Source organism: Carassius gibelio, chromosome A5, assembly GCF_023724105.1.
Source record: "Carassius gibelio isolate Cgi1373 ecotype wild population from Czech Republic chromosome A5, carGib1.2-hapl.c, whole genome shotgun sequence".
Taxonomy (NCBI): domain Eukaryota; kingdom Metazoa; phylum Chordata; class Actinopteri; order Cypriniformes; family Cyprinidae; genus Carassius; species Carassius gibelio.
Window position 1 is genome coordinate 15,231,362 of NC_068375.1, and position 26,247 is coordinate 15,257,608.

The 26,247-nt window shown below is 38.2% G+C and overlaps 1 protein-coding gene across 5 annotated transcripts in view; it reads right to left on the minus strand.

Moving 5' to 3' along the window:
* Nucleotides 1–26,247, minus strand: part of LOC127996304 (centriolin) — a 34,027-nt gene that overhangs the window by 594 nt on the left and 7,186 nt on the right. The window contains exons 5-41 of one of the 5 annotated variants that reach the window (XR_008169229.1): nt 25,590–25,776; nt 25,317–25,510; nt 23,427–23,546; nt 20,165–20,363; nt 19,717–19,826; nt 19,344–19,538; nt 16,624–16,777; nt 16,309–16,529; nt 16,046–16,222; nt 15,820–15,954; nt 15,440–15,585; nt 15,158–15,341; nt 14,854–15,012; nt 14,303–14,482; nt 14,104–14,211; nt 12,916–13,045; nt 12,652–12,794; nt 12,387–12,558; nt 12,005–12,303; nt 11,353–11,510; nt 11,073–11,229; nt 10,056–10,186; nt 9,679–9,819; nt 9,474–9,600; nt 8,847–9,011; nt 8,597–8,756; nt 6,824–6,939; nt 5,490–5,707; nt 5,026–5,183; nt 4,875–4,939; nt 4,603–4,791; nt 3,806–4,010; nt 3,541–3,704; nt 2,417–2,545; nt 2,077–2,268; nt 962–1,024; nt 355–870 (exon numbers count right to left, since the gene is read on the minus strand). Coding sequence is in view for 4 of the 5 variants with exons in the window: in XM_052591935.1 (XP_052447895.1) it covers nt 715–870; nt 962–1,024; nt 2,077–2,268; nt 2,417–2,545; nt 3,541–3,704; nt 3,806–4,010; nt 4,603–4,791; nt 4,875–4,939; nt 5,026–5,183; nt 5,490–5,707; nt 6,824–6,939; nt 8,597–8,756; nt 8,847–9,011; nt 9,474–9,600; nt 9,679–9,819; nt 10,056–10,186; nt 11,073–11,229; nt 11,353–11,510; nt 12,005–12,303; nt 12,387–12,558; nt 12,652–12,794; nt 12,916–13,045; nt 14,104–14,211; nt 14,303–14,482; nt 14,854–15,012; nt 15,158–15,341; nt 15,440–15,585; nt 15,820–15,954; nt 16,046–16,222; nt 16,309–16,529; nt 16,624–16,777; nt 19,344–19,538; nt 19,717–19,826; nt 20,165–20,363; nt 23,427–23,546; nt 25,317–25,510; nt 25,590–25,776 (5,907 nt within the window). In the remaining variant the exon portion in view is untranslated. Of the gene's footprint in view, nt 1–131; nt 871–961; nt 1,025–2,076; nt 2,269–2,416; nt 2,546–3,540; nt 3,705–3,805; nt 4,011–4,602; nt 4,792–4,874; nt 4,940–5,025; nt 5,184–5,489; nt 5,708–6,823; nt 6,940–8,596; nt 8,757–8,846; nt 9,012–9,473; nt 9,601–9,678; nt 9,820–10,055; nt 10,187–11,072; nt 11,230–11,352; nt 11,511–12,004; nt 12,304–12,386; nt 12,559–12,651; nt 12,795–12,915; nt 13,046–14,103; nt 14,212–14,302; nt 14,483–14,853; nt 15,013–15,157; nt 15,342–15,439; nt 15,586–15,819; nt 15,955–16,045; nt 16,223–16,308; nt 16,530–16,623; nt 16,778–19,343; nt 19,539–19,716; nt 19,827–20,164; nt 20,364–23,426; nt 23,547–23,751; nt 23,776–25,316; nt 25,511–25,589; nt 25,777–26,247 lie in introns of those variants that run through there. The other 4 variants (XM_052591936.1, XM_052591935.1, XM_052591939.1 and 1 more) reach the window with 4 other exon arrangements.

Consider the following 26,247-nt stretch of genomic DNA (forward strand, 5'->3'; position numbering starts at 1 on the left):
TTTAAGTTGTATTTGATTTGAAACAAACTGTATATAAAGAGAAGTGCTGTAATAAATATATCTTTGCTTTGAATACAAGGTCATCTTCGACAACAGTCATAAAAATGAACATTCACTCCAGAGTACAGCCTGTTTTTCTTTTTTTTTGCAACAAAATGAGTGCATCAATGACATCACATGATGAAACATGAATCTGTTTCCCCTGTAAGCACTCAGAATATTCACAAGACATTTTCTATTTTAACATGAGCAAACGTTGAGAAGGCACATATCAAGTTTGTGTTAAAAATAATTTCATAAAGCAACAAGAACAAATCAGAGGTAGAGAAGGAACTTTCACCATCTTATTTTTACGTCAAGTTTCAGTTTCCTTATTTGTGTATGGAAAGTGCTGATGCCAGCTTATTTTTCAGGCATAAAGAAGGATGAAGCACATCCAGCCTCTGCTCTAACAGAAGCAGGAAGTCACTGAGGCGGTCTCGTGGATCTGGCTCAACGGTCTCCGTGCTTTCTGTTAGATGCAGATTTAATCAAACTGCTCCTCTGATAAGATCTTTACTCCTCTGTAACCAACCTGCTTTCGTAATCTGACAAATAATGGAAATGAGTTCCTTGTTTATATATCTTGCTTGGATACTTTTCTGCATATGCAAATATTTCCTCATGTCAGTGAGGCTCAGGGGAGTATTGTTTCTGATGGTTTGGCAGAGCTTCCTAGTCACTCAAATAATAGGAGTCTTTGGAAGAGTTGCTGAGGAGCTGGTCCAGTTTGTCAACGTGCTTGCGCAGGCCCTGAATGCTGCCTTCAGTCTGCAGCCTGCGTTGACTCAGAGCTTCCTGCTGGGAGAACATGCGTCTGCGCAGTTGAACCTGGATACCATGGACAGACACTTCTTAGACAAAACAGAATTCGATGTCTCAAAGTTTGTTAGCTTATCAAATGACCAAGTTTTGGCTGTACCTTCAAGTGGTCCTCCTGCTGCCTCAGTCTCTCCCTCAGTGCTTCGCCTCGCCACTGTTCATCCTGTTTGTAGCAAAAGATCAACATTAGCACTGCTGACTGCATCTCAACTCCTGATGCATTAACAATACATGGTTTGCAAAAGTGCCAGGTTTGAAAATACATAAGCAGAAATAAGATATGAGCTGAAGAAATCTTCCAAACAAAGTCATATGAGCTACTTTTTGGTCATTTGTTATCTTATTTTCAGCGCTGTAAAGTGAAGTAAACATTACCTTAGAGCAGTGATTGCCAACTTGTTTTGACTCCAAGGCCACTGCAGTCCACAACGATGTTCAAAAGCCTCCTAATATTGTTTTCAAAACTTAATCTACAGGCAGTCCTAGTCTCTTTAAATTCAAAATAATTAATTAATTTAAATTATAATTATTCTACTGTGATTCTACAGTCATTAACAATGCACTGGACAATGAATTAGGCTAAGGATGTAAAAATATATTTTTACCAGATAAAATTGCTTGCCAAAACTAGTAAAATGTGTATTCGCTATATTAAAATAATGCCCATTGCATTTTAAGATTTGATTAATTTACCTGACTTTCACAGGTCTAGAAAACACACTTGTAAAATTAGGCTACGTCACACATTATATCAAGGTATATCAGTATATCTATATCGTTCTTAGAAGAAAAATTAAATGAAAGCTGATTGTTCACCCAGAAATGAAAGAATGATGGTAACCAAACAGTTTTAGCTCCATCTGGTTTCCATTGTATTTTTTGTCCATACAATTTAAGTCAGTGACAACCGAAATGGTTTGGTTACCATCATTCTTCAAAATATCCCCAAAGTTTGGATGAGTAAATTCTGACATAATATTTTGCCTCTATCCCTTTAAGAAAGGTGAATTTAAATGATAAATATTTAGATTCAGTTGTTAAGGTTAGTAGTTCTAACCTATTTTAGTGCTCGATTTGATTTACCTGAAATAATTTTCATAACTATCATCAAGACGGCCCAGATCCCCTACATGAGAATCACTAATCTGTGTATTTTCACACCCAGATCTCCCATACTAAAACACTTGTTTAGGCGGTGCATATGGAAAGGCTCACCTTGGTGTTGTATGCCGGGTTCCCCACAGATAGTTTAACACCGAAATGGTTCTCTTTCATGCTGTCTGTGTCTGAGGAGGCACTAGAGGGGGACTCCAGCTCCTTCAGCCCACTGTCAACCTGTGACCTCACAGAGCGCACACTGTCCTTGATCTCACACAGCCGAGTGTTGCCCTCCTCTTGGCTCTGCAGCTGAGAGAAGCACATGACAGCCATTTCATCTTCCTCATATTTACTGATTAGCAAATGTGCAAAACAAGCAGAACAAACATGTTTATCTGCAACAGATCTATTACAGCAAACAGATGTGGTGTGTTACAGTGCTATTTCCTGTTTGTACCTTGTCTTTGAGGCAGAGCAGCTCTTGGGAAATGGTTCTGAGCTGTTCCTGCAGCGTTCTGGCTTGTTTATGGGTTTCTTGAGCGGCTTTTTCCACGGTCAGCAGATCCCTTTGGAGCCGTATACGCTCCTGAAACAAGCTCAAGTTATTCTGATGGCTATAAACCACAACAAAGCACACAGCCAGAGGCAACCACAGACTTTGTAGAATAAAGGAAAAGTCAGCACAATATCCCCAATGACAGTACCATACTTACAGTCTAATTCTGATTACTGCTTTATGAAATATGGCATTTGATATTTCTCCTAGTCTTTCAAATATTTTACCACCACTTGGCCAAGCAAGCCAATGCTGGTAATCTTAAAATTACCAAATATCAGATAAATAAACTTTACAGTGTTGATATTATTAAGTACATTTATATATCTTAAATAAAGCTAAAATATAAACTTTAGATGAAAAATGTAGATGAAAAAATTAGAAATGTTGAATTGTCAATTAACTGAAACAAAATAAGCTTATGTTGAAGTACTTAAATCTATTTAAAATGTAAATAAAACAATACAAATAAGTTAAGTTTGAAGTTAAAAAGTTATTAAATATAATTACATATAGGTTTTATAATTAAAACTAATTCAAATGAGAAAAGTTCTAAAATGATATTAAAGTTCTAATTAAAAAAACATGAAATTTTAATTAAATGAAAGCTAAATAGAAATATAAACTATGAAAATCACATTACAAAATTACTAAAACTTCAAACTGAAAAGAAAGAAAAAAAGAAAGAAAATAAACTCTAATTCAATATATTAAGAAATACTATGATAGTATACAAATAATACTAAAGTAACACTGAAATAAATGAAATGAAGATATATCAGAAGGTATTTTGAAGAATGAGTTGTGCATACATATAATGAGAGTACATGGGGTCTATAACTACTGAACCTGAGAAATTCTTTAAAATACCGTCCTTTATATAGCACAAAAGTAATACATCATACAGGTTTGGAACAACATTTAATTTTGGGTGAACTATCACTTTAATACTGTGAATGCCCTTAATGCTATAGCACCTATGCAACAGCTCTATGGGCCATTAGATGAATCAGTGAGCCAATCACCTTTTCCACTCCCTGCAGTTTTTGCCTGTTTGTGTGGGTGTAGTAGCTTTGGGCTTCCTGACGTCCCTCGGCGCTTGTCCTGCTAGAGAGTAGAGCCTCCTGCAGGTGATGGGTCTCCTCTACAGCATGCTGGAGTCTGGAGTCCCGCTCACACACCTTCTGCTCTAAACACACACTCACACTTCAGAACAACAGAGGCAAGCCGATCTGCATTTATCAGGCTAAATGTAAGGGAACACATGGTAATGTTGCTCATGCATCTCACCTAGTTTATCCACCTGCTCTTGTAGTGCAGTGCACTGTTTGCGCTCCCTCTGCAGGTCCATTTCTGCAGCTGCGGCCTGCTCCATCTGCTCCAGCCTGAGGGCCAGAGCGCTCTCTACTGCCTGCAGCTGGGACTGCAACTTCTTCTGCCTCAGACTGTGCTGCAGCTCCAGATCAGTGCTCTGCTGCTGCTGCACCCTCACCAGCTGCACACACATATGATGACCTCATTACTCTAAGACCCCCAGAAAACGACTCAAATTCGGGTTGCCCACATCATGCCTCGCATATAATGCTTTGACAAACTCAAAGTCTGCCACAGTTTCTCAGTTCTTCAAAAATAGATCAAATGGAGATGTTACTGGGATGGATGATAGTTACCTAAAAAATGCAGCAAAATACATTTTTTAGCTGCACTCCCTCAAAAGATCAACTACTGCTTTGGTCAATATAATCATAGTCTATCACTGTTCATATATTACAGTATTTTTCTTCAAAATGGTAAAAGTAGCAAAAAAGGCCTTGAGTGTTAAAACTCAACTTGAGTATTAAAAAAGCAACCTTGAGATAAAAGCCACAGCTTCACTGTAAGTATGTTAATTATTGTATGTAAACACTTTCATTCCAGTATTTTATAACTGAAAATTTAGATTTTATAAGAAAACCATAATGGACTTTTAATTTAAAAAGTTGAATAAATTATGACTTTTGGGTGAATTATGCCTGTAAGATCATTCATCATCCAGTTTCAAAGGATAAAGGTCTTAAAATGTCTGTCAGATCACAGTTTCACTTCACCTTTTCATGTTCTTCAAGCTGGGTCTGTTTCATAACCACTTCTTCCTTGAGCTCCTGCAGCTGTTGACTCAGTCTGTCTAGCTTCTGTTGTCTCCTCCTGATCTTCTCCTCTTTCTCCTGCAGTTCGGCCTTTTGCTCCTTCTGTTGCTTCACAAGCTCTTCCCGTTGCCTCCTTGCAGCTGTCACCTCCTGTACGCAAAATAAAATAAACACTTTTCACGCTATAGGACAGTAACCTCCAGTAGATCAGCAGCGTCTTGCTGTAAACTCACCTCTCTGATCTCATCTAACTGAGTTTGGGATTCCACCAGCTGTTTCTTCAATCTGCTCAACTCCTCTGTGGGTAAAAACAAGCATCTCAGTGAGTGGTTTTAAAATAAACACATAAGAGCTGATGTTAAAGTATAACTGTCGAGTGGATACCCTCATGATGCTGCTGCAAGGCTGCCGTGTCTCTGCTGATCTCCTGATGCAGGTCGTGTGCGTGTTTCTGGTCCTGTTGTAGTTTGTCCAGCTCAGTCTGTAGTCTAAGCAGCTCTGTTTCTGCCGCCCTCGCCCTCGCCTCTGTTGCTTCCAAACACCTGAAACCACAGCAATACATTCCATTAAAGCTACACCATAAACATGAATCCTATCAAGTCTAGATAATTTATGGTCATACACTCAATGGCTACTTTGGTTCCTCAAAAAGTGCACTACATAAGAGTATTTCAACATGATGTCTAGTCAAAATTAACCAGATTTCCATCTGTATTTTAATGCATATTTATGAAAAAGAAATCAATTGACAAAGTGGCAGCTCTATCGAATATTGACGTGGCAGTCTCGAAAGTCTCAAATGGTAGTTCAGACAATGGCAAAAATCTTTGAAATGTTCCATAGGTTACCTCTGAGCGTGTGTCCGTCTGGCCTCCAGGTTTCTGCACTGTTCCTGCAGACTGCTCCTCTCTTGGACTGCTGAGTCTGTTTGCTGCTGCAGGTCGAGACTCTTCTGTTGGAGAGTGTGCAGCTCTGCTCTCTCTTTCTCCAGCAGGTTCATCTGACTCTCAGCCTCCGCACGCTGCTCCTGTAGCTCCTGCTGCACACACTGCAGTTCCACACGCACCTGAGCAGCAGACACTCCAATGTTAATGTCTCACATTAAAGGGGGGGTGAAATGCTATTTCATGCATACTGAGTTTTTTACACTGTTAAAGAGTTGGATTCCCATGCTAAACATGAACAAAGTTTCAAAAATTAAGTTGTACGTTTGAAGGAGTATTTCTGTTCCAAAAATACTCCTTCCGGTTTGTCACAAGTTTCGGAAAGTTTTTTTTCGAGTATGGCTCTGTGTGACGTTAGATGGAGCGGAATTTCCTTATATGGGTCCTAAGGCACTTCTGCCGGAAGAGCGCGCGCTCCCGTATAGCAGAGCAGAGCAGAGACATTCACTGATCAGAGCGAGAGCGTCGCGAAATGTCACAAAAGAAGTGTGTTTTTGGTTGCCAGGGCAAGACAACCCTGCACAGATTACCAAAAGAGAAACAGCATTAAGGGACCAGTGGATGGAGTTTATTTTTACAGAGCATCAACGGAGTTGTGCAAGTGTTTGTGTTTGTTCCCTGCATTTCGAAGATGCTTGTTTTACAAACAAGGCCCAGTTTGACGACGGATTTGCGTATCGTTTATTTCTTAAGGATGATGCAATCCCAACGAAAAAGGGTCACGATCGTGTGTTGGAACCGCAGGCGGTGAGTAAAACTGCTTCAAATATCTCTGCCTCCTTGTTAGTGCGTCCCCTCCCATGCCGGAGACCCGGGTTCGAGCCCCACTCGGAGCGAGTCATTGCTGCTGCTGCTCTCATTCAGTTTCAGCCTCGGGATCTGATTCTGGATCATAAATATACGCTGAATCTGACTGTTAGCCATGGTTTGTTTTGGATGATGGTTTTTTCCTCAAGGTAATGTCACAGCTTCCAAACGCTCTCAACGCAAAAGCCTACTGGCGCTCGTGATTCTTCAGCTCCGCCCACACGTCACGCCTCCAGCCGGTCGTGTTTTTCCAGGAAAAATCGGTATAGACTATCTTTCTCTTATGAATATAATAAAACAAAAGACTTTTTGGAGTTATGAAGGATGCAGTACTACTCTATAGGTACTCAAGATTAACAGGATATTGAGTGAAAACGAGCATTTCACTTATTTTTGACAGTACAGCTAAAAGTGAAATGTTTAGGGCTGACCTGCAGCAGAGTTTCCTGGCTCTTCTCTAGCTGGTCCAGTTTCTGCTTATGCTGAAGCTTCACACTCTCTAATTCCCCACTCTCCAACTGGACCATTTCCAGCACATGCTTCAGCTCTAAATACAAATTCCACACATCTGAACATTAATTAGGTGAACAACAATACTTCCCAAACTGATACTATTTGCAGTTTTTTCCACTCTGTCAGCTTTCAAAAATAAGTTATACAAAAAAAAGAAAAAAAAAGAAAACAGTTTTTTCCACAAAAGTCATTTCTGCACCACAAGCAGCATCTGTTTGCAACCTTCTCTGCAGTAACTTTTTGACTTTTGCTTTACATATTCACTGGATCCACCACAAAAGATAATTTTATATTTGCTAGAAATATTTTTAGATTTCTTAACGTTTTCTTACAAAAAATATATAATTTATAAAACTATGAAAATTAAAGAATATTCAAATAAAATGTAACTATCAATTTTTTTATCTTAAAGGGACACTAAGTAGGAATTACTCCCATCTAGTGGTGAAATTGTATTTTGCATTCAAACTAATTTTGCTCTCCAGCGCCTCGCTTTTTCATATGCGCGTTGCATCTACGGTAGGCGATATGTACCAAAAAGCTTTGACGGGATGTCTTCTAATAGCACTTCGTCGAGTTTTCCTTCTGGTTGAACAGGTGTGTTATTTCAAACAAACAGCAACATGACCATAAACAAACGAATGTTACAGTATGAATTACTGACTGTGGAAAACATGAAATATTGTAATTAGTAGTTATGTCTTCTTTATTCGTTATATTTTCTGAATAATGTGCATTGTTAGATATAAAAAAAATATTGTAATATAGATTGTAACACTGACTTACCTGTCGAGAAGAAAACTGGCCACTTCAGCATCTCTTTTGAAATCTTTATCAAGCATTAGCTCTTTCCACCTAGAAAAAGCTTCCCCGACATTAACTCTTGTTTTCTGTAATCTACGGTCACGTTTCCTTTTACGTTCTATTTTTGACTGTTTTGGCGACGATGTTTTCTTCTCCTGTGGCGCGCATATGTATGGTCCATAATAAGAATGCAATCCAGACTTTTAAACTTGCCGGTGCAGTTTCAAGCGCCTCTCACTGCTCTGCACCTGCGTTTCTGGCTCTGACCGAAAATGCGTTGTGGAAACGCGTTGGCTTAGTACTTTTTGTCCCTCTATGCTATTATAGTTTTGCAAGATGGCGGAACTACATGGAAGCCTCCGTCGACCTACCCGTCCCATGTATATAAAGATAATAAATTCTTCATTTACGAGGATTAGTTTAAACATTGGCATAGGTATTTGTACACCATTGAGGGCATATTTATGAATAAAAATATTGATTTTAGATAATAAAATACCTAAAAAGTTACTTATTGTCCCTTTAACTACTGTATACATTTATTTTGCTGGTGGTAAACAATTGATGCAAAAAAATATTCAGTTTTGACATAACCTCTTTTCTATTATCCAGCTAGATAACTAGGTTTCTTTATTTTAGTAAGCCTGCTTACATTGTCACTAATGTAAAATATACCACAGAAAACCAGACCAAAAAGAGTGGCAACAAAGGATTGGCCCTCAGGGTATTGTGACAGAAACCATCTCATGCAGTCATTGTGAATTGTTTAGCACTGTAATGGAAGTGACAGTGCTAAACAATACACCCCTTGTCTCTTTACACCTTTCATCTGCCACTCACACAATTGTTTGAGCTAGATGTTGACATGCCACTCTACTAGAACAGACCTGCTTTATGTTTTTTGATGGCTGAATGGATGTTCTGCAGGCTTTCCTCCTCTTTCTGCTGCTCTTTCTTATACTGTGCCAGTCTGGTTTTCCTCTCGGACAGCTGAGAGTCCAGCTCTCCCTTCTGTACAGCCAGAGACTGCACATCCACATGGAGCTCCTACACATAACCAGACCGCTCATAAGTATCCATCAAAAGAACTTTCTACATATTTAACACTGGACATAATATTTTGTGCATGAGAAAAACCTGAATGCGCTGGCTCAAGAGTTGGGCATCCTCCTCTCCCTGTCTGAGCACATCCAACAGGCCCTGCCTGTGTTTCTCCACACTAACTCTCATCACTTCCTCTTCCTTTGTCCACTGCTCCATCTTCCTGTCCAGCAAAGACAGCTCCTCCTGCTGCAGCACAACCTGTACCCCCACACAAGAAACCCATGAAGTCTTTTTAGCTATACAATACCATTTAAACGTATGGGGTCTCTTTTTTTGTAATGCTTAAAATGGCTGCATTTAATTAATGATCACACATAAAACAGCAATATTGTGAAATATTACTGCTATTTAATATAAATAAATAACCGTTTTCTATTTAAGTATATTTTAAAATGTAATTTATTCCAGTGATGCTAAAGCTGAATTCCCAGCATCATTACTCTAGTCACATGATCTTTCAGAAATCATTCTAATATGCTCATTTGGGGCTCAATAAACATTTGTTATGATTATTAATATAAACCGTTGTGGTGCATAATATTTTTATGGAAACTGTGATTGATAAAAAAGAACAACATGAAAAGAACAACATTTATTTTAACCAATGTAATTTGTTGCATTATAAATGTTTTTTATAATCTATTTAATCTTAACTGTTACCTGAGCGTTGACTTCATCCAGGTCTGTTTTGCGTTGTGTCAGACAGTCTTCCGTCTCTCTGCAGCTCTGCAAGAGCTTCACCTCCAGGCTCTGGGTCTTTCGGAGCTCTTTCTCAGCAGTTTCCAGTCTATGTAGAAGAGAGCGACAGTTCAGCGGAGAGAACTTTCCTGCATTCAGTGATTTACTGTAATGACAGCTGTCGCACCTGACAGTTGCTCTTTCCAGCTTTCTGTTGAGCTCTCGAAACTTTGCATCTTGACATGCGAGGACCTGCTCTACTTCATGCAGAGTGTGTTCTTGGTCCTCTTTTCTTTTCTGCAGCTCCTCGACCTCCTCTTGAAGATTCCTGCATCAGCACATTTACAAGTCTGAACTTTGGCTAATAGCTCCAGCTCAAACAAAACTTGACACACTCTCACAGAACAGACTAAAATGCTGCGGTCATGCTTTATTTAAAAGTAGACCATTTGTAAGCAGACGGAAAATTCGAAATTCTCATGATTTTTGCTTGGATGATGTATTATGTAAATTACATACGGCAGTGTTAAGGATTATGGAGAAATGTGTGGCAGTTGTGTTAACCTGAGCTGTTGATTGGTTTGCACTAGCTGTGTGGCACTGTCTTGAGCTCTCTGTTCAATCTCCACCAGCTCTCGTTCTGTCTCTTCCACTCGCCTCCTGGCCTCATTGTAGCGCTTCACGCTCTCTTTGGTCTGAAAACACACATGCATCACATCATTAGCATCTTCTTATAAGAAATGATGCATATATTTAGAAAGACCAGTGTTGGGAAAGCTAACAGTAGTCATTAAGCCAAACTAATATAAATATTCACAAAATAATTAAATGAGAACAAAACAAATAAAAGCCTTCATTGAAATAATTGATATACTAATTCAAAAACGCTGTGATAAACAGCCATATTTAGCTAAATAATTATCGTGTAGGGAGTGTAGACTGAATTATGACACAGAAGCCCCTTTCACACTGCGATTCCGGCAAATAGACGGGTAAAGTGTTCTGGCAATTGTTCCCGGGTCGCTAGATTTTGCACTTTCATACTGCCAGTGATTACCCGGGATATGTAGGTGCTTTCACACACAACCCGTAAAGATCCCGTAATGACACGTGACATCAGGGCATGACGTGTAATGAACGAGTCGAAAACGTTAGGCAAGTTATACTTTCACTGAAGCAAGCTAACGATCTCGGCGTCAGCGCGGAAAGTGAGGAACTAACTGATCTCTGCTTCATTACAGTTTGCACATATTTTTTCGTCACGAACGTTGATCTTCCTTCAAAACAGCTGGTAAAAGAGTCACGCGATAATGTTCGTCATCACTACGACACGGCATTAGACCCTGGTTCAATGCCGGAATCAATCCCGCTACGTGTTTGCTTTCACACAGAAGGCGACCCGGCAATGTTCTGGCAATTTGCCGGGTCTGACGTGCAGTGTGAAAGGGGCTAGAAGAAATGACAGAAAAGCAATGAAGAGAGAAAGCGGGCATGAGCTATACTGTGCTTTTGTCATGGCACTGAAAAACTGAGTCAAGTTAGTAGTGTGGCTCCCCAATACTAGGAACAGTAGTGTCAGACCTTGGCTCCAGTGTCTTTGAGCTCTGTCTCAGCCTCTAGCAGCAGTCTGTCAGCCTCTCTGAGCTCTGCTCTGCGCTTCAGCAGGGTTTTCTCCACACACTCCACCTCTCCCAGGACACACTGCTCCTCCTCTGCATGTGAGCTTTCCAGCCCACTCCTGATGAACCAAAAACAGAAAGGCATATGATATTTTATACACATGTAGTGTACATTTCAGAGGTGTAATGTGTTATTAAGTCTAAACTGAGTAAGTTATATTGGTGTTGACATGCTGACTGACGCGTGGCGCTGCAGTGTGTGGACAGTCCTGCGCAGATGTTTGATTTCCTGCTGTAAGTCTGTTGTTTTGTCCTGAAGTGCTTGCTGTTCTTTCTCACTGTGAGCTCTATCAGCACACTCCTCTCTCAGCCTGCGCTCTGCCTTCTTCAGATCTCGCTCCTGAAACACAAACCAAGACCATTTATCTTGAAAATAATGGAAATAGTAGAACAGTTTGGGGTCGGTGAGATATTTATATGCCTTTTATGCTCACCAAAGTTAAATAAAAAGTGTTACACGATCCTTCAGAAATCGTTTTAATATGCTAATTTGGTGCTCAAGTAACATTTCTTATTATGAATTGTATGAATCTATGATGAATAGAAGTTCAACAGAATTAATTTGAAATAGAAATATTTTGCAACAATTATGTATTTAATGTAACTTTTCATCGATCTAATGATAATAAATAATTAATTTCTGAAAAACAAAAAACGTTCTGATCGCAAACTTTTGAAGTCTAGCTCACATAACTGGAATATGACCAAATTCTGATTAAGAGCAGAATGTCGTTTTGTAACTTTTATACAGTACATTAAAATCAATGTAACCCTGCAGTGTAGTTCAACAGGAAATAATGTGCTTAATTAAGTTGAAATCTACATATCTCATACCAAGTCCTGATGTCCAGGAACGTTACAGTGCAGCATTCCACTGGGCACCAGAGGAATGGTAAGATTGCTGGGAGGAGGTCCATACACCAGCCTGGCTCCATCAGGGGCCGGCCCATAGAGGACTGTACTTGAGCCAATAGGAAGGCCAGGCACAGGGTGATTGTAGATAAATGATCCAGGAGGAAAAGCAGTACCATCAGGTAGAGTAAATCCAGCAGAGACTGATGGAGGCGTGAAGCGTGTTCCAGACACGCCCTCTACATCGCTCTCTTTTCCACTGTCTCTGAACATCTGTGATTCTGATGAGACATGAGGACAGATATTACAGCGCTGACATGATATTGACCATGAGGACTCTGAATTGGGGTTCAATGGCACTTGCCTCTCTTTCCATGAGGGTTTGGATGGGGTGAATAGACCCAGTATCCTCTATTAACAGGAGGTCTTCTCTCTCTGTGTGCTCTGTGGCCGGACCTCTGGCCTCTCTCAGGGGACTGTGGGTGCACAGAGCCCAGTCCTGAGTCTTGTGTGCCCTGAGATCCAAAACTAGGGGCCTGAGGACAAATAACATGAGGATTACAAAAAACAAAGGCATTTACATTTAGAAGTGCATTCCTTTTATCATGTTTCAAAACAGGATTTCTTACATTTTGATTGGATGGTACATAGTGCCAACATCCTGTGTTTGGTGGAGGATCTCCTAAACTGGACAGGAAGTTATTCTGCTGTAGGAGAGTCTCCTTCAGGGTTCCAATCTCTTCCAGCAGCTCTTCTAGATCTCCGTTGTTAGCTAAATAAACCACAATATATAACAAATCCCATTTTTGCATTGAAGGAAACATGGCCACAAAACATGCCACCATGATGCTTGGCTGTTTTGAGGGGCTGCTATGTAAAGATGGCACACAAACCTGCTTTGGCTTGTGCTAGTTGATCTCTGAGACGTTTGGTTTGGGCCTGTTGTCTTTTCAGGGTTTGGTTTAATCTGTCCAATTCTTGCTGTTGAATACTCGAGATTGGGACACTGTTTGTCTCATGGACCTACAGAAATCAGATAATGGGTTAACATAGAGGCGGGGACAGTACATTAGTTAAGTAAAGGTACCTTTTCACTTTATCCAACACTATCTAATATCTACAGTAGTTAACAGTTGAAGTGGATCAAAAAAAGTTCATAAAAGTTATCCTAAGACAAGAATGGGAATTGTTTCGGTTTTAGGACAAATGTTGACTACCGTACTTCACAACCAATTTTGAAAGTTCAGTGTTACTGCCTGCCACTAGGGACCAGTGTTGGGGAAGGTTACTTTTAAAAGTAATGCATTACTGCATTTTCTCCCTAAAAAAGTAACTAATTAGATTACTTAGTTGCTTTTTATGGAAAGTAATGCGTTAAGTTACTATTGTGTTACTTTTGGTTACTTTTTAAATATGAGCAGGCCTTGATTCTATTTATAGCAAATTTAAAAGCCTTTTCAAGCCAAAAAGTGTAATGAATAAACCTCGGCTTGAAGGAAATGTAAATTCGCGTCTGGACAGAACAACACAGGAAAAGAAGGTTCCACATTCTTCAGCAATAAAAAAAAAACAATGAAGCTCAATTGTTAGTTTATCTAAAGTCATTTTTGCTTATCAGTATGGTTGAACTGGGTTATCAAAGATAAGACATTAGTTAATAAAACGGGATTATACACGTGTTATTTAACATATTTTATTATTGAAGGTTTGCTTCATATTCATATGAGTTTGCATTTCACTGTTTTAATTCATTTTGATGAATACTAAATCTTTTTTTTTTCTCTCTCGATTTGGATGAATTAATGCACATTCTAAATCATGTTCACACAGTGCACACAATACCTCTGTACTCTGTACTTGTCAGTCAATAAATGGAAAAAGAGGTAACTGGCGTTACTTTTTTGAAAAAAGTAATGCATTACTTTACTAGTTACTTTAATAAAGTAATCTGATATGTAACTCGCGTTACTTGTAATGGATTACCCCCAACACTGCTAGGGACAATCGTATTCAGAATATTGAAGTGGAAAGGAGGATAAAACTGAAGACTGAAGTCTGAAGACTCTGAGCAGACACATTACCCTGTCTCTCAAAAGCTTCTGGAGAACATCAATTTCTGCTTCAGCATTAGTCAAGTCCTGAATGGCCTGCGCAGCCTGAATCTTGGTACTCTGTAACTCCTCTGAATTCTACATACATATAAACAGATTGTTAACAGTGAACTTCTCTCACAGAGATTTTGGTCCTGAAAGATCTCAAGTAGTTTGCCCTGTGTCTTACCGCTGCTCTCTCCTGATGTATTTTCTCTATAGTGCTATGAAGAGAGTGAAGTTTGTCCTTCGCTGCCATCAATTGTTGGGCAGCCATTCTGTCAGCAGAGGAAAATGATCTCCTGAGCGCCTGCAACTCCAGACTGAGAGATTCTAGCTGCTCCTGAGTCTGACTCTCCTCATCTTTCACCTAGAAAGACAACAAACTATTAAATACAAAGCTGCTGAAAGCAATATCCTAAATACAAGTTAAGCTCTATTGTGCAATAAATTAATCATGGCATTTCTTTAATGGAATTGGTAACTATAAACTCTGACGGAGTGTCCACAGGGTCCAAAAGTATTTTTTCCTTGCTAAGGTTCCCTAACTTTGCATTACATTTCAACCTCATAGCAGATCTAGACAGGTGGAGCTGGGGAGGAGGAAGGCTGAAGAAAATTCAGCCTGGAATAACCAATCAGCCACTCCAAAAAACAGAAGAAAATCAAAAAGGTAGGAAATATATATATATATATATAAAACATAATAAATAAAAATAACAATCGCTCTCATTCTTGTACCTGTTTATCTTGTCCTTCTAATTCAGCAAGAAGACGATCCCTGTCCATTTCTGTCTCCTCTAAACGCTGCAGCATCAAGTACTGCTGCTCTTGAGCATCTTCCAGCTCTTTCCTCAATCTATTGAGCTCCGCCTCCTCATCCTGTCTCTCTGCTGCCTGCTGGAATAAAACAAAGGGAGATCAGCATCTCTTCATACTAAGACAATATACTGCAATATGTGAGCATCTGAACTTTAGAAATGGCAATGTAACTGAAAAGTTTATTTCAAATAATGATTACTCGAATTCCATGACATCAGCTCACCTGAGCCTGGTATCTTTCTTGGCACTTCCTGAGTCTCTCTTTGAGCGAACTCATCTCTCCAGCAAGTCTGTCCTGACAGCGCTGGGCCTCGTCTCGATCTCTCCGAGCAGCAGATACCACACGATGCACCTCCTGTTGTAGCTCCATTAATTTCTTGTTCACTGGTTCCCCAAGGTCTTCAAAGCTGCAACAGGGCAGGATAACAAAGACATATCACCATCTGTAGCCACAGTCCACTTCTTATAATTACTTACTAAAATATCCAATACGAATCTATAATACCTTAATTCCTCTTGTCCTGTAGCTATGCCTCTTCTCAGCTCTCCTAAATATTTAGTCACACTTTCTGGGCAAAGAAGCTCCTCTCTAACCTGTTCCAAATCATCCTGAAGAGCATCCACTTTCTCCTTAAGACTGTTTCTTTCCTCCTACAAAATAATTTTTTTCAGCCAGGGATTGAAAGATGTGAGGTTGAATGATTCTCATACATCAACAAGCATCAGAATGTAAAGTACACATTTTTACAGGCTCTGAGAAGGGTTTGAATGAGCTAACAGCAGTGCATCCTTTGGTCTTTCCAAGAATCCTCTTCTTCTAATAGAGGAAAAGGTCTGACTGGGCTTTTATTATTCTGGTATGAGGTCAGTTGTGCAGTAACACACCTGAAGAGCGTTGACCTGTTGCAGAAGCTCTGTGTTCTCAAGCTCTCTGTCGGCAGCCATCTGCATCTGTGCCAAAGCATTCTCTTTTGCCTGTCTTTCTTTCTGCAACTCCGCCTGCAGTGCAGAGTGCTCCATCTGTAAATGTGACATTTTTCCAAAATAAATGGGAAAAAATGGCACTATCTTATGCACAAATATGAAAAAAATGTATGAACACATTTCTTACTTGACTGAGTCGACGCAGTCTGCCCAGCTCCTCCTTCAGTTGTGTGGCCTCAGAGTCTCTCTCCTGCAGCTGCGTCTCCAGCTCTGCTTCATATTCACTGACCTGCCCCTGAGCCTGCTTCAGCTCTTCATTCTCCTTCCTCAGATCCTCCAACACCTGCTGCTGACACTGAAGCTCCTATAACACAACAAACAATATGATAATGCTGATTTGACTTAGTGGCGTATTAAAACTACTGCTTTATGTCAAAAACAGACCCCAACCTCCTGTGCGCTTTTAGCACCGAGAGCTTCTTTCTCCAGCTGTGTGCACTGCAGCTCCTTCTCACACAGGAAGCGTTGCAGAGCATCTTTCTCTAGCTGCAGACGTCTGCAGTCTAACTGGGCTCTCCGTGCTTGGTCCTTCACGCCCTGCAGATACTCCTGGAGACCTGAGATGATGCCCTCCAGGTCACGCTTGAGTGCTTCATTAGCAGCGATCTGACCTGAAAGATCGGAGATTGTTTCTTTTAGCTTATTTGATGATTTTTTTCAGGTTAAAAAAGGTTAAAAAAACAACATTGTAAAAAAGTTCCTCACCATCAGTAAGTTGTTGCTCTAATTCTTTGATCTCCTGTGTCTCCTTGTGGATGCGTGTGATCATGTCATCCAGCCTGCTCTCCAGTTCCTGGTGCTTTCTGCTCATGATGGCCAGCAGCTGCGTCTTCTTGGACAACTGAGCCTTGACATGGGCCTGCAGGAGTGATGGCAGAAAGACTGCTATTACATGATCAATTCCACTGGTTTTTGTCTCCAAGGCACCCCTTTGTCCAATACAATATTCTCCAAAACTAAGCTGATATATATTTCTGTTACTTCTGCTGTAATAAAAGTAAATGAATTGAAAAATATAATGTCATTTTAATATTGTATTTTATAATTCTAATATTGTTTAATATTATAATCTGAATATTATAATAATATTATTAATAATATAATATCTTAATATTATAATGTGATAACTAATTTTAAGATGTATTGCAGCCCAACTTAAAGGTTTCTGAGACGATTTTCACTAAGAAATTGCTAGTAAATTTCACAATTAATTACAAAGAAACTGTAAGTAACACTGAATTTAAAGTTAAATTTTCATTGGAAATAAATTTGGATAGCATTTTATTCTACAACAATCGCTTTGTTTTATTTACACTATTGTCTTTTTGGTGTTGTTTTAATTTTACTTACAACTTTACATTTTTTTTTTTTTTTTACAGTGTTCGATCCACCTAAAACCATAAACAAAACAGTATTCAAATTTCATATGAATTGGAATGCAGGGACAGTCTTGGATTCTGCATTTGTTACTTCTCAACCATTGACTTCCTCTTTCCTCCCAATACATATTATCTCAAAGTGAAAATCTAACACTTTCATTAAACGTTATTTTAAATAATTCCTTGTTAACCTTAAACTAACACTATCTATAAATAAAGAATGCAAATGTACTTAGATTTATCTAGTGATGTACTGATTTAATACTGTGCCTTGTTTTTGTCCACTGCTGTCATAAAATATGCAAGCCAGAAAACTCTGATGTCATAATGCTTTTGCAATTTCCTGTTATAAGCATTGAAAATATACAACATTCATGAAACATCATAAAGTAATCATCAACTTAAAAAAAAAAAAAATAATGTTCAATGATGTTAGATACCAATAATCACTTCTACGAACAACATTACAAGCCCCAGATTGCAACAGAATGACCACAGCCTCCCATGAGCCCCTCCTAAACCCCAGTGGTGTACTTACTACAGTGGGGTGGCTGCCATCTCTTCGCTTTCTGTCTCTATCTCTCCATTTTTCTCCTGTTGCTGCCCCACGAGGGGTAACAGAGGCTCCTTGAGCAGAAAGAGAACATTTCCTGTCTCGTTTAGCTCTGTTACTCTAAACTTCAGAGCTTTTTTTCCCATGGACTCCAACTATTACTAAAAGAAGTGCCCTCCTCTAGACTTCATTCTCCCCCTCCTCCTTTATCCCTGCACTCTTTCCACCCTCCTCTCAAATCTCTTTGAATCAACACAGGAAACTTTCTGCAGCCTCAGCCAATCAGTGTCTGTGTCTGAGGCTGGGTGGGAGTAGGCTCCACCCACAGCATCAACAGATTTCCCAGGACAGAAGTGCTCTCTTCTTTCTTAAAGAGACAAGAGCCTCATTTTAAATGCCTGCAGCTCGTTGCTGAGCATCATGGGTTAGTGATGATTAATTCCATAGAGAACCTAATCTTATTATACACCTTTGTTGTTAGGGAGGTTCCATAACACATCAGTTATTTTGCAAAAATGTGTCAATGTGAATGTATTTCAAAGCATTAACTTTACAAGGTAATATTTGTTCTGAGCATATTTATCAATAAGATTTTACATTGGTGAAACAGCAAATAAAGACAAAGTGTAAATTGTACATTAGTGCAATTCTTTAAAGTTGTATGTCAACCGTAAACAGCCTACACTTTAAAACTATTAGTAATTTTATCAGAAATAGAGTGTAAAAAATGCTCCAGTTAAACCTGTTAATTGTGGCAACAAATTTTTCTCATCATATATTAGATTTATGTACATGCAATCTTTAACATGTCTTTTGTAAGCGAAAAAGGATGAATTACATTAATAAAAAATGTCTATATTATAAATAGTCTTGACATATCCACTACCGTTGAAAAGCTTGGGGTTCTTAAGATTATATAATGTTTTTAAATGAACTCTCTTATGCATGTATTTAAGTAAAAAAATAGTAACAACAATAACATGTATAAAAATAAATATTTTGTGACAAGGTAAAAGTCTGTACCATCACTTTTGATCAATTTAATGCATCCTTGCTGATTAAAAAATGATAAATGTCTCAATATATTTTATTTTGTTTAATTAATGTTTGTGTTGAGTGTCATGTATTTGCTTTTATACTCTGGTGCTATTTGTCTTTGTCTAAGTTAATTAGCCATTGTTTTAAAAATAGCTATGAAAATAATTAAGGTGTTTTATTTAAACTGTTTACTGTATAAAGCAGATTGATACAGTTTAAATACGCTGGTATATTAACATTATATCAGTTCATGAATCATGATACTGCATGTTGATGAACTATAAAATTCAATATTTTTTACAGTGAATTTCTTGCGACCACAGGATTTGATATTGTACATTTAACACAATGGTTTAACATGTTTTGTCATTGTGTTATGCAAATAAAAATTTGATAAAAAAAAAAAAATATATATATTTTTTTCTTAAGATTGTGCAGACATGAGTGTTACTGACATGTCTAGGGTCACTGGGATCCAGGCTGTGCAGTAGATTTTGTAGCTGGTCCATTTCATCCTGGGCTTGAATCCTCTCAGTATTCAGCCTGTCCAGCTGCCTCTCCATAGCCTCCATCTCTCCTCTCATCTCTCCCAGCCTCTGTATCCTCCTCTCAAGCTCCTGCCTGAGCTGCTCCTTCTCAGCCTCACAGATCTAAACGCAAATCAACAAACCAAATAATTTAAAAGTAAATCTGAATATGAACTCTGCCATTAAATTTGATTTAGATTCAGAACAGAGGAAATTGCACAGACTCTCTCAAGGAGAACTGCTAGTGCCGTTTTCAAAAACAGAGCCATTCACAGAAGAGATTTAAAGGGGAACATCTCACCCGTCTCTCAGAAACTGTCTCCTCTAGCTGCCGGAGCTCTTCACTGGCTTTAAGGATCTGCTGTTCTTTTGCCTCGATTTCTTCATGTAACTGCTGTAATCGTGCCTCAGCTAAAAACCAAACACAAACAGTGGCTCTATAAAAAGGGAAAATGTCCTCCATTCCTCATTTGCAGATGCCATATGGATGGATTTATGTATTTCTGAGTGCAAAATCACGAAATTGCATCATTAATAGTCATTTCAGTTTTACTTGAAGGTATTATTCTATATACAGTATGCACAAGCAAGGTGATTCTATGCAATGTAGACCCAAACCTGAGATAATAAGACAAAAAACAAAAAACTGTTATGAGTAAAAATTGTAATAGTATGTGTGTACCATTCAAATTTTACTTAACAATTTAGACCTTTTAATATAATGTGAGAACACATTTAATCATTTGTACCTCTAAGCTGAGCATGTCTGGACATGTCATGTTCTCCTGGGCCGTCTGTCTCAGTCAGGTCTGCTGAGGAGGCCTTACGTTGGTCTTGTGCACCCATGCTATCCGTCCCCAACGGCACTGGGATGCTCCTTTTCTGACGAGACTTTCCTATGTATGGACTTTCCTTACTCTCACTAGAAAGGTTCTCTACCTCCACCTCCTGAGCAACAATGAGAAAAATCTTCATGAAAAACAATATAATCTTTTCACACAGTACTGTATGATATAGTTATTTAATGGTCAGATAAATGTCTATAAATCCAATAATATATCAAATTTATTGTTGTTATTGGGACATCAGACTGTAACACCCTGTTAAAACCTCACAATTGACCAATAATCCTATTAGTGTTGTCAAAACACCCGGTACTTTGATACCAAATCGGTACTAAAAAAATTAAAATGTGACGGTACCAGGTTTCTTTAAAGGGTTAGTTCACCCAAAAATGATAATTATGTCATTAATGGCTCACCCTGATGTCGTTCCAAACCCGTGAGACCTCTGTTCATCTTTTTAACACAGTTTAAGATATTTTAGATTTAGTCCGAGAGCTTTCTGTCTCTCCATTGTGTGTACAGTATACTGTCCATGTCCAGAAAGGTAAGAAAAACATCATCAAAGTAGTCCATGTGACATCAGAGGGTCAGTTAGAATTTTTTAAAGCATTGAAAATGCATTTTGGTCCAAAAATAACAAAAACTAAATCTTTATTCTCTTCCGTGTCTGTTGTGAGCGAGTTCAAAACACAGCAGTTTAGTAATATCCGGTTTGCGAACGAATCATTCGATGTAACCGGATCTTCTTGAACCAATTACTGTGTACTGTTTGAGTAAATGAATTACTCCGGGATATTGGTTTGTTTGAACTCAGAGGGAGTGTCAGCCACATTAAAAAAGTTAACAGCTTAAGGATTATTGAGTATTAGAGATGCAAACCGTTTAAAACGATTGAGTTCGATTAGGTCTTACGAGTTTGGAACGACATGAGAATGAGTCATTAATTACATCATTTTCATTTTTGGGTGAACTATCCCTTTAAAGGGAGGGTGAAATGCTCGTTTTCACTCAATATCCTGTTAATCTTGAGTACCTATAGAGTAGTACTGCATCCTTCATAACTCCAAAAAGTCTTTAGTTTTATTTTATTCATAAGAGAAAGATAGTCTGTACCATTTTTTCCCGGAAAAACACGACCCGCTGGAGGCGTGACGTGTGGGCGGAGCTAAAGAACCACGAGCGCCAGTAGGCTTTTGCGTTGAGAGCGTTTGGAAGCTATGACATTACCGTGAGGAAAAACAAACCAAAACAAACCATGGATAACAGTCAGATTCGGCGTATATTTATGATCCAGAATAAGATCCAGAGGCTGAAATTTAACAAGAGCAGCATCAGCAACGACGTCTCTATGTGGTATGTACTGAAACTGTATATATTTGCTTAGCGGTTTTGGAAAATGACTAAAGTTCCACTTTGTCGTCTTTTTTTTTTTTTTTTTAAGCTGTACATGTGGAAAGTGCAGTTTGATGACAACATCGCATGTTGTTTACTTGATGTGCTTACGCGCCGATAGCTAAGTTAACAACACAGAGATATTTTAAGCAGTTTTACTCATCGCCTGCGGTTCCAACACACGATCGTGACCCTTTTTCTTTGGGACTGCATCATCCTTAAGAAATAAACGATGTGCAAATCCGGCGTCAAACTGGGCCTTGTTTGTAAAACAAGCATCTTCAAAATGCAGGGGAACAAACACAAACACTTTCACAACTCCGTTGATGCTCTGTAAAAATAAACTCCATCCACTGGTCCCTTAATGCTGTTTTTTTTTTGGTAATCTGTGCAGGGTTGTCTTGCCCTGGCAACCAAAAACACACTCCTTTTGTGACATTTCGTGACGCTCTCGCTCTGATCAGTGAATGTCTGTGCTCTCAGTCTGTGCTCTGCTATACGGGAGCGCGCGCTCTTCCGGCAGAAGTGCCTTAGGTCCCATATAAGGAAATTCTGCTCCATCTAACGTCACACAGAGCCATACTCGAAAAAAACTTTCCAAAACTTGTGACAAACCGGAAGGAGTATTTTTGGAACAGAAATACTCCTTCAAACATACAACTTAATTTTTGAAACTTTGTCCATGTTTAGCATGGGAATTCAACTCTTTAACAGTGTAAAAAACTCAGTATGCATGAAATAGCATTTCACCCCCCCCTTTAAGTACCGGTGATACGGAGTGCCCGGTCAACCAGGTTCTTGACGCATAGAGCACTATAATTTCGGCGAAGCAGAAAACACGGACGGAATCTCAAAATCCAGTCATGAAAATGAAACTTACATTTTAATATTAAGAAAATATTATAAATATAAATATATATAAAGTTAGCATAAATTAATCAAATCAAATCTCCATATGGACCAGTGTCTGCAAATGTAAAGCCACAAAAGTTGAAATCTGAATTCTGCATGTTCTGCGTGTCTCTGTGTGAATGAATGAATGGTTTGTTTACTACATAGACTGAAGCACATGATGCTTGCAGTAATGAGGACAAAAATACGTAAACAACATCAGAACTGTTCTGAGTCACTTCACAAGCATTTTACCGTTTCATTTGAGTAAAACCAGCGTAAAAATAAAAGTTAATTTTTACATAAAGGCATTGTGCTAGAAATATTACTATTATTTAATAGAATTTAATTTTTTCAAGAAATAAATCGCACAATATTTCTTCCATGTTTTAATTTTAATAGCAAATCCCTTTATTTACCAAAAAAATGAAATGTTTAAATTTAATTAATTAAAAGACAAATTAAATTTGGGTGAAACTTGTTTACCTGTTTAATTATATTACTTGTAGAAAAACTTTACACAATTGTAAATAAGTATAAAGAATGGCACTGGCTTTTTTTTTTGTGATAAAAAAAGTGATTTATTTTTTAATAAGCATATTTTTGTTTTTTGCTTTGGTACAGAGAACCATGGATTTTCACTGGTATCGGTACCAAATACTGAAATTTTGGTACCGTGACAACACTAAATTCTATTATAAAAATTTAGTTTTCTTTGTGTAAAAGTTTAACTAAATTATTTAAAGCTTCATACACTACATATTGAATGAAAAATGCATGAGACTTTAACCCTAAACTTTAATAAAAATTAAGACATAAAAAAGTTATATATATATATATTATGGCATGCTCTAGATGTTAATAAACCAAAACAAATACATACAGGATCTGGATAAAATCGAAGAGGTTCAAACTTGGCATCAATTTTGTGGAAAGCCAACTCCTGCTCAAGCTCATAGTGTTTCTGACAGGCCCGGGTCAACTCCACTGTTGTCTGCTTCATCTGTGCAATGAGGAAGATCTCATTTAAACACAACACTTTACATACCACCAGAAAACACATCAGCCACACTTCACTACAAACTTTAAGCATACATGTTCTAGAAAACTTTTACAATTATGTTAATACACAAAGCAATGAATGATATTTCCATCAATATAGGATGCATGCATGCAGAAACATGCTAAAAAACATAGCAGTACTATACCGGTAACATCGCTCTCTAAAGCGAACACCTGAGAGGACAGGAGAACATAATGTTGACATCATACAGTGATTGGTGGAGCACATGTGGATACCTGACAGAGAGAATCCAGCAAAGGACCTTGATGTGGAGGCTGAGACTGAAGCAGGAATGAAGAGAAGAGGCATGCAAAGAGTTTACGTAAAAGCACAGGAGTGAAAGATACATCAAATCAAAAGGGAAAAGAAAAGTTTAAAGGATAGAAAATTTTGCTTTGCCATCAAAGGAATTAATTACATTTTACAACACATTCAGACAGAATGTAGTTATTTTAAATTGTAATTTTTTTTTATCAAATAAATTATGCCTTGATAAGAACAAAATACTTTTTTTAAAAGCTGAATTATTCCAAACTTTTAGTAGATATGTCTTATTTTTTTAAATAGTACAACAAACAAACAAATATACTGTGCAGTGCAGTTAAGTGAAGCAATTAGCATACAATTGCTGTTCTGAAAGTTTAAACAGTTTCTGTTCTTTTTCCAAATGCAAACTCTCATTCATTTCAGTTAAACAGATGGCAACAGACAAAAACTATTTTCAACACTGTTCACAAAATACCTTCAGAACAGGTGACAAAAGCATGGAATAAGAAGAGAGAGCTGAACAGGAATTTGTCTAGAAAAGACAGGAAAGGGAAATTTCAGATGAATCTCTGTGCTCACTATGAGTGCATTTTGAGTTTGCAATAAAGGAAATTAAAGATTAAAGTCAACATGTCATTGTTTGCACTAACATTATTTCCATCTTAAAGTCAGGATGTTTCAGATATGGAGCAAGTTATAAATTAATTCTGATTAAGAATTAAGAGAACATTAATTCTTTTTTCTTTGGATCAATATGCAGTGATGAATTGTGCATAACAGCATCAGGACAACGTAAAACAAGACACCGCAAGTGGACAAGTGAACTAATAGATATCACCATACTTCCTCAGTTAATTGATCACATTATACTATATTAAAACAACTGTTTTTGTTGTTGTTTTTTTTTTTAAACAAATTTTCTGGAATGATATGTGAATATACAACCAAGGCATTATCTAATTAAATAAGCACATTATCTAACATATTAATTTGCATACATTTCCAAAAACAGAAATCTACACTTTTGACAAAGACAAAATTCCGGTTTCAGTTTGTTGACATATTACAGTTGAAGGTATTACATAGACACCACTTCTCACTTTTTCATAAATCAAAATACAGACAGAAATAAAAATCAGCCTTTAAAGAAAACAGCCTTTAAAGAAAAGTATTTGTAATTGTATTTTTTCTTTTCACTAGTCTAAAAGAACTCATGTTATGGAGGACGAAACAGACCCAAAAATCTCAAAACTGACCAGTGTATATAAAAAACAATGGTTCCCCTATACAACATCTGATTTTGAGGTCTTGTTAGTGGAGCATCTTTAGGAAATGCTCTGAAATGAAACTATTGTTTACATGTGATATTACAGTTGTGTGTGAGGACAAACTGATCGACTCTGTTCATGCTGAGCTTGATGACAGTGAAGACTCATCACTCACCAGATCAGATTTGGTGTCCAGTTCTCTCCGGAGTTCCTCACGGCTCCGCTGTTGCTCCTGATGCTGTTGCCTCAGGTTCTGATTGAGCGTTTCCTGCCGCTGTAGTTCTTCCAGTGCTGTGGTCCGCTCTCTCTGAAGCTGTGCAATCTCGTCAGCTCTCAACTCCAGCTCTTGCTCCAAACGCTCCACTTCCTCTATAAGGACAGCACAAAAGGGTTCAATGATAAAAGCACATATGAAGATAAAATAAATGTAGGAGATGAGATAGCGTACCCATGTGAAAGCGCTGATGTGCTCGCTCTCTTTCCTGTGGACTGATTGGTTGTCCATCCAATATTTCCAGTGACCTCAGATGGAAGATTAGGAAGAGGTGATAATGGGGCAGGCTGAAGATGGGGTTTTCTGCTAATGTCAGGCAGGTCAGGTTCTTCAGGGGCTTCAGTTTAGTTATCTCATGAAGCTATGTCACAAAGAGAATGTTGCAAGTAACATAAATGTGTATGAACATCACTGATTTACTTTCAATGTGAAATCTATGACATCAAAGGAACAGTTCATCCAAAATTTAAAATTCTTCCATTATTTACTAGGGGGGAATGACTGGTGATTTTTTAAAGTCGACTTTTATGTGATGAAAGCTGAGTCGAAGTCGACTAGTCACTGATGACGTCATTAATGAACATACGCTTGGAGCTGTAAAAAAAAACCAAACAAAAAAAAAAAAACCTTGTACACGGCTATGGCACATAACACAGTGCTGCGTACATGGCTATTGCTCCTATAACAGCTCATTTTTATCAGTTCTTTTGTCTTTGGGTCGTTATATTTCTCACAGATATCTGCTCGTTCTAAATCATATACAGATAAAGTAGTACATTAAGATTACATTCATATGAATGCATTAGTGAGAGTGATTGTGTGTGTGAATTAA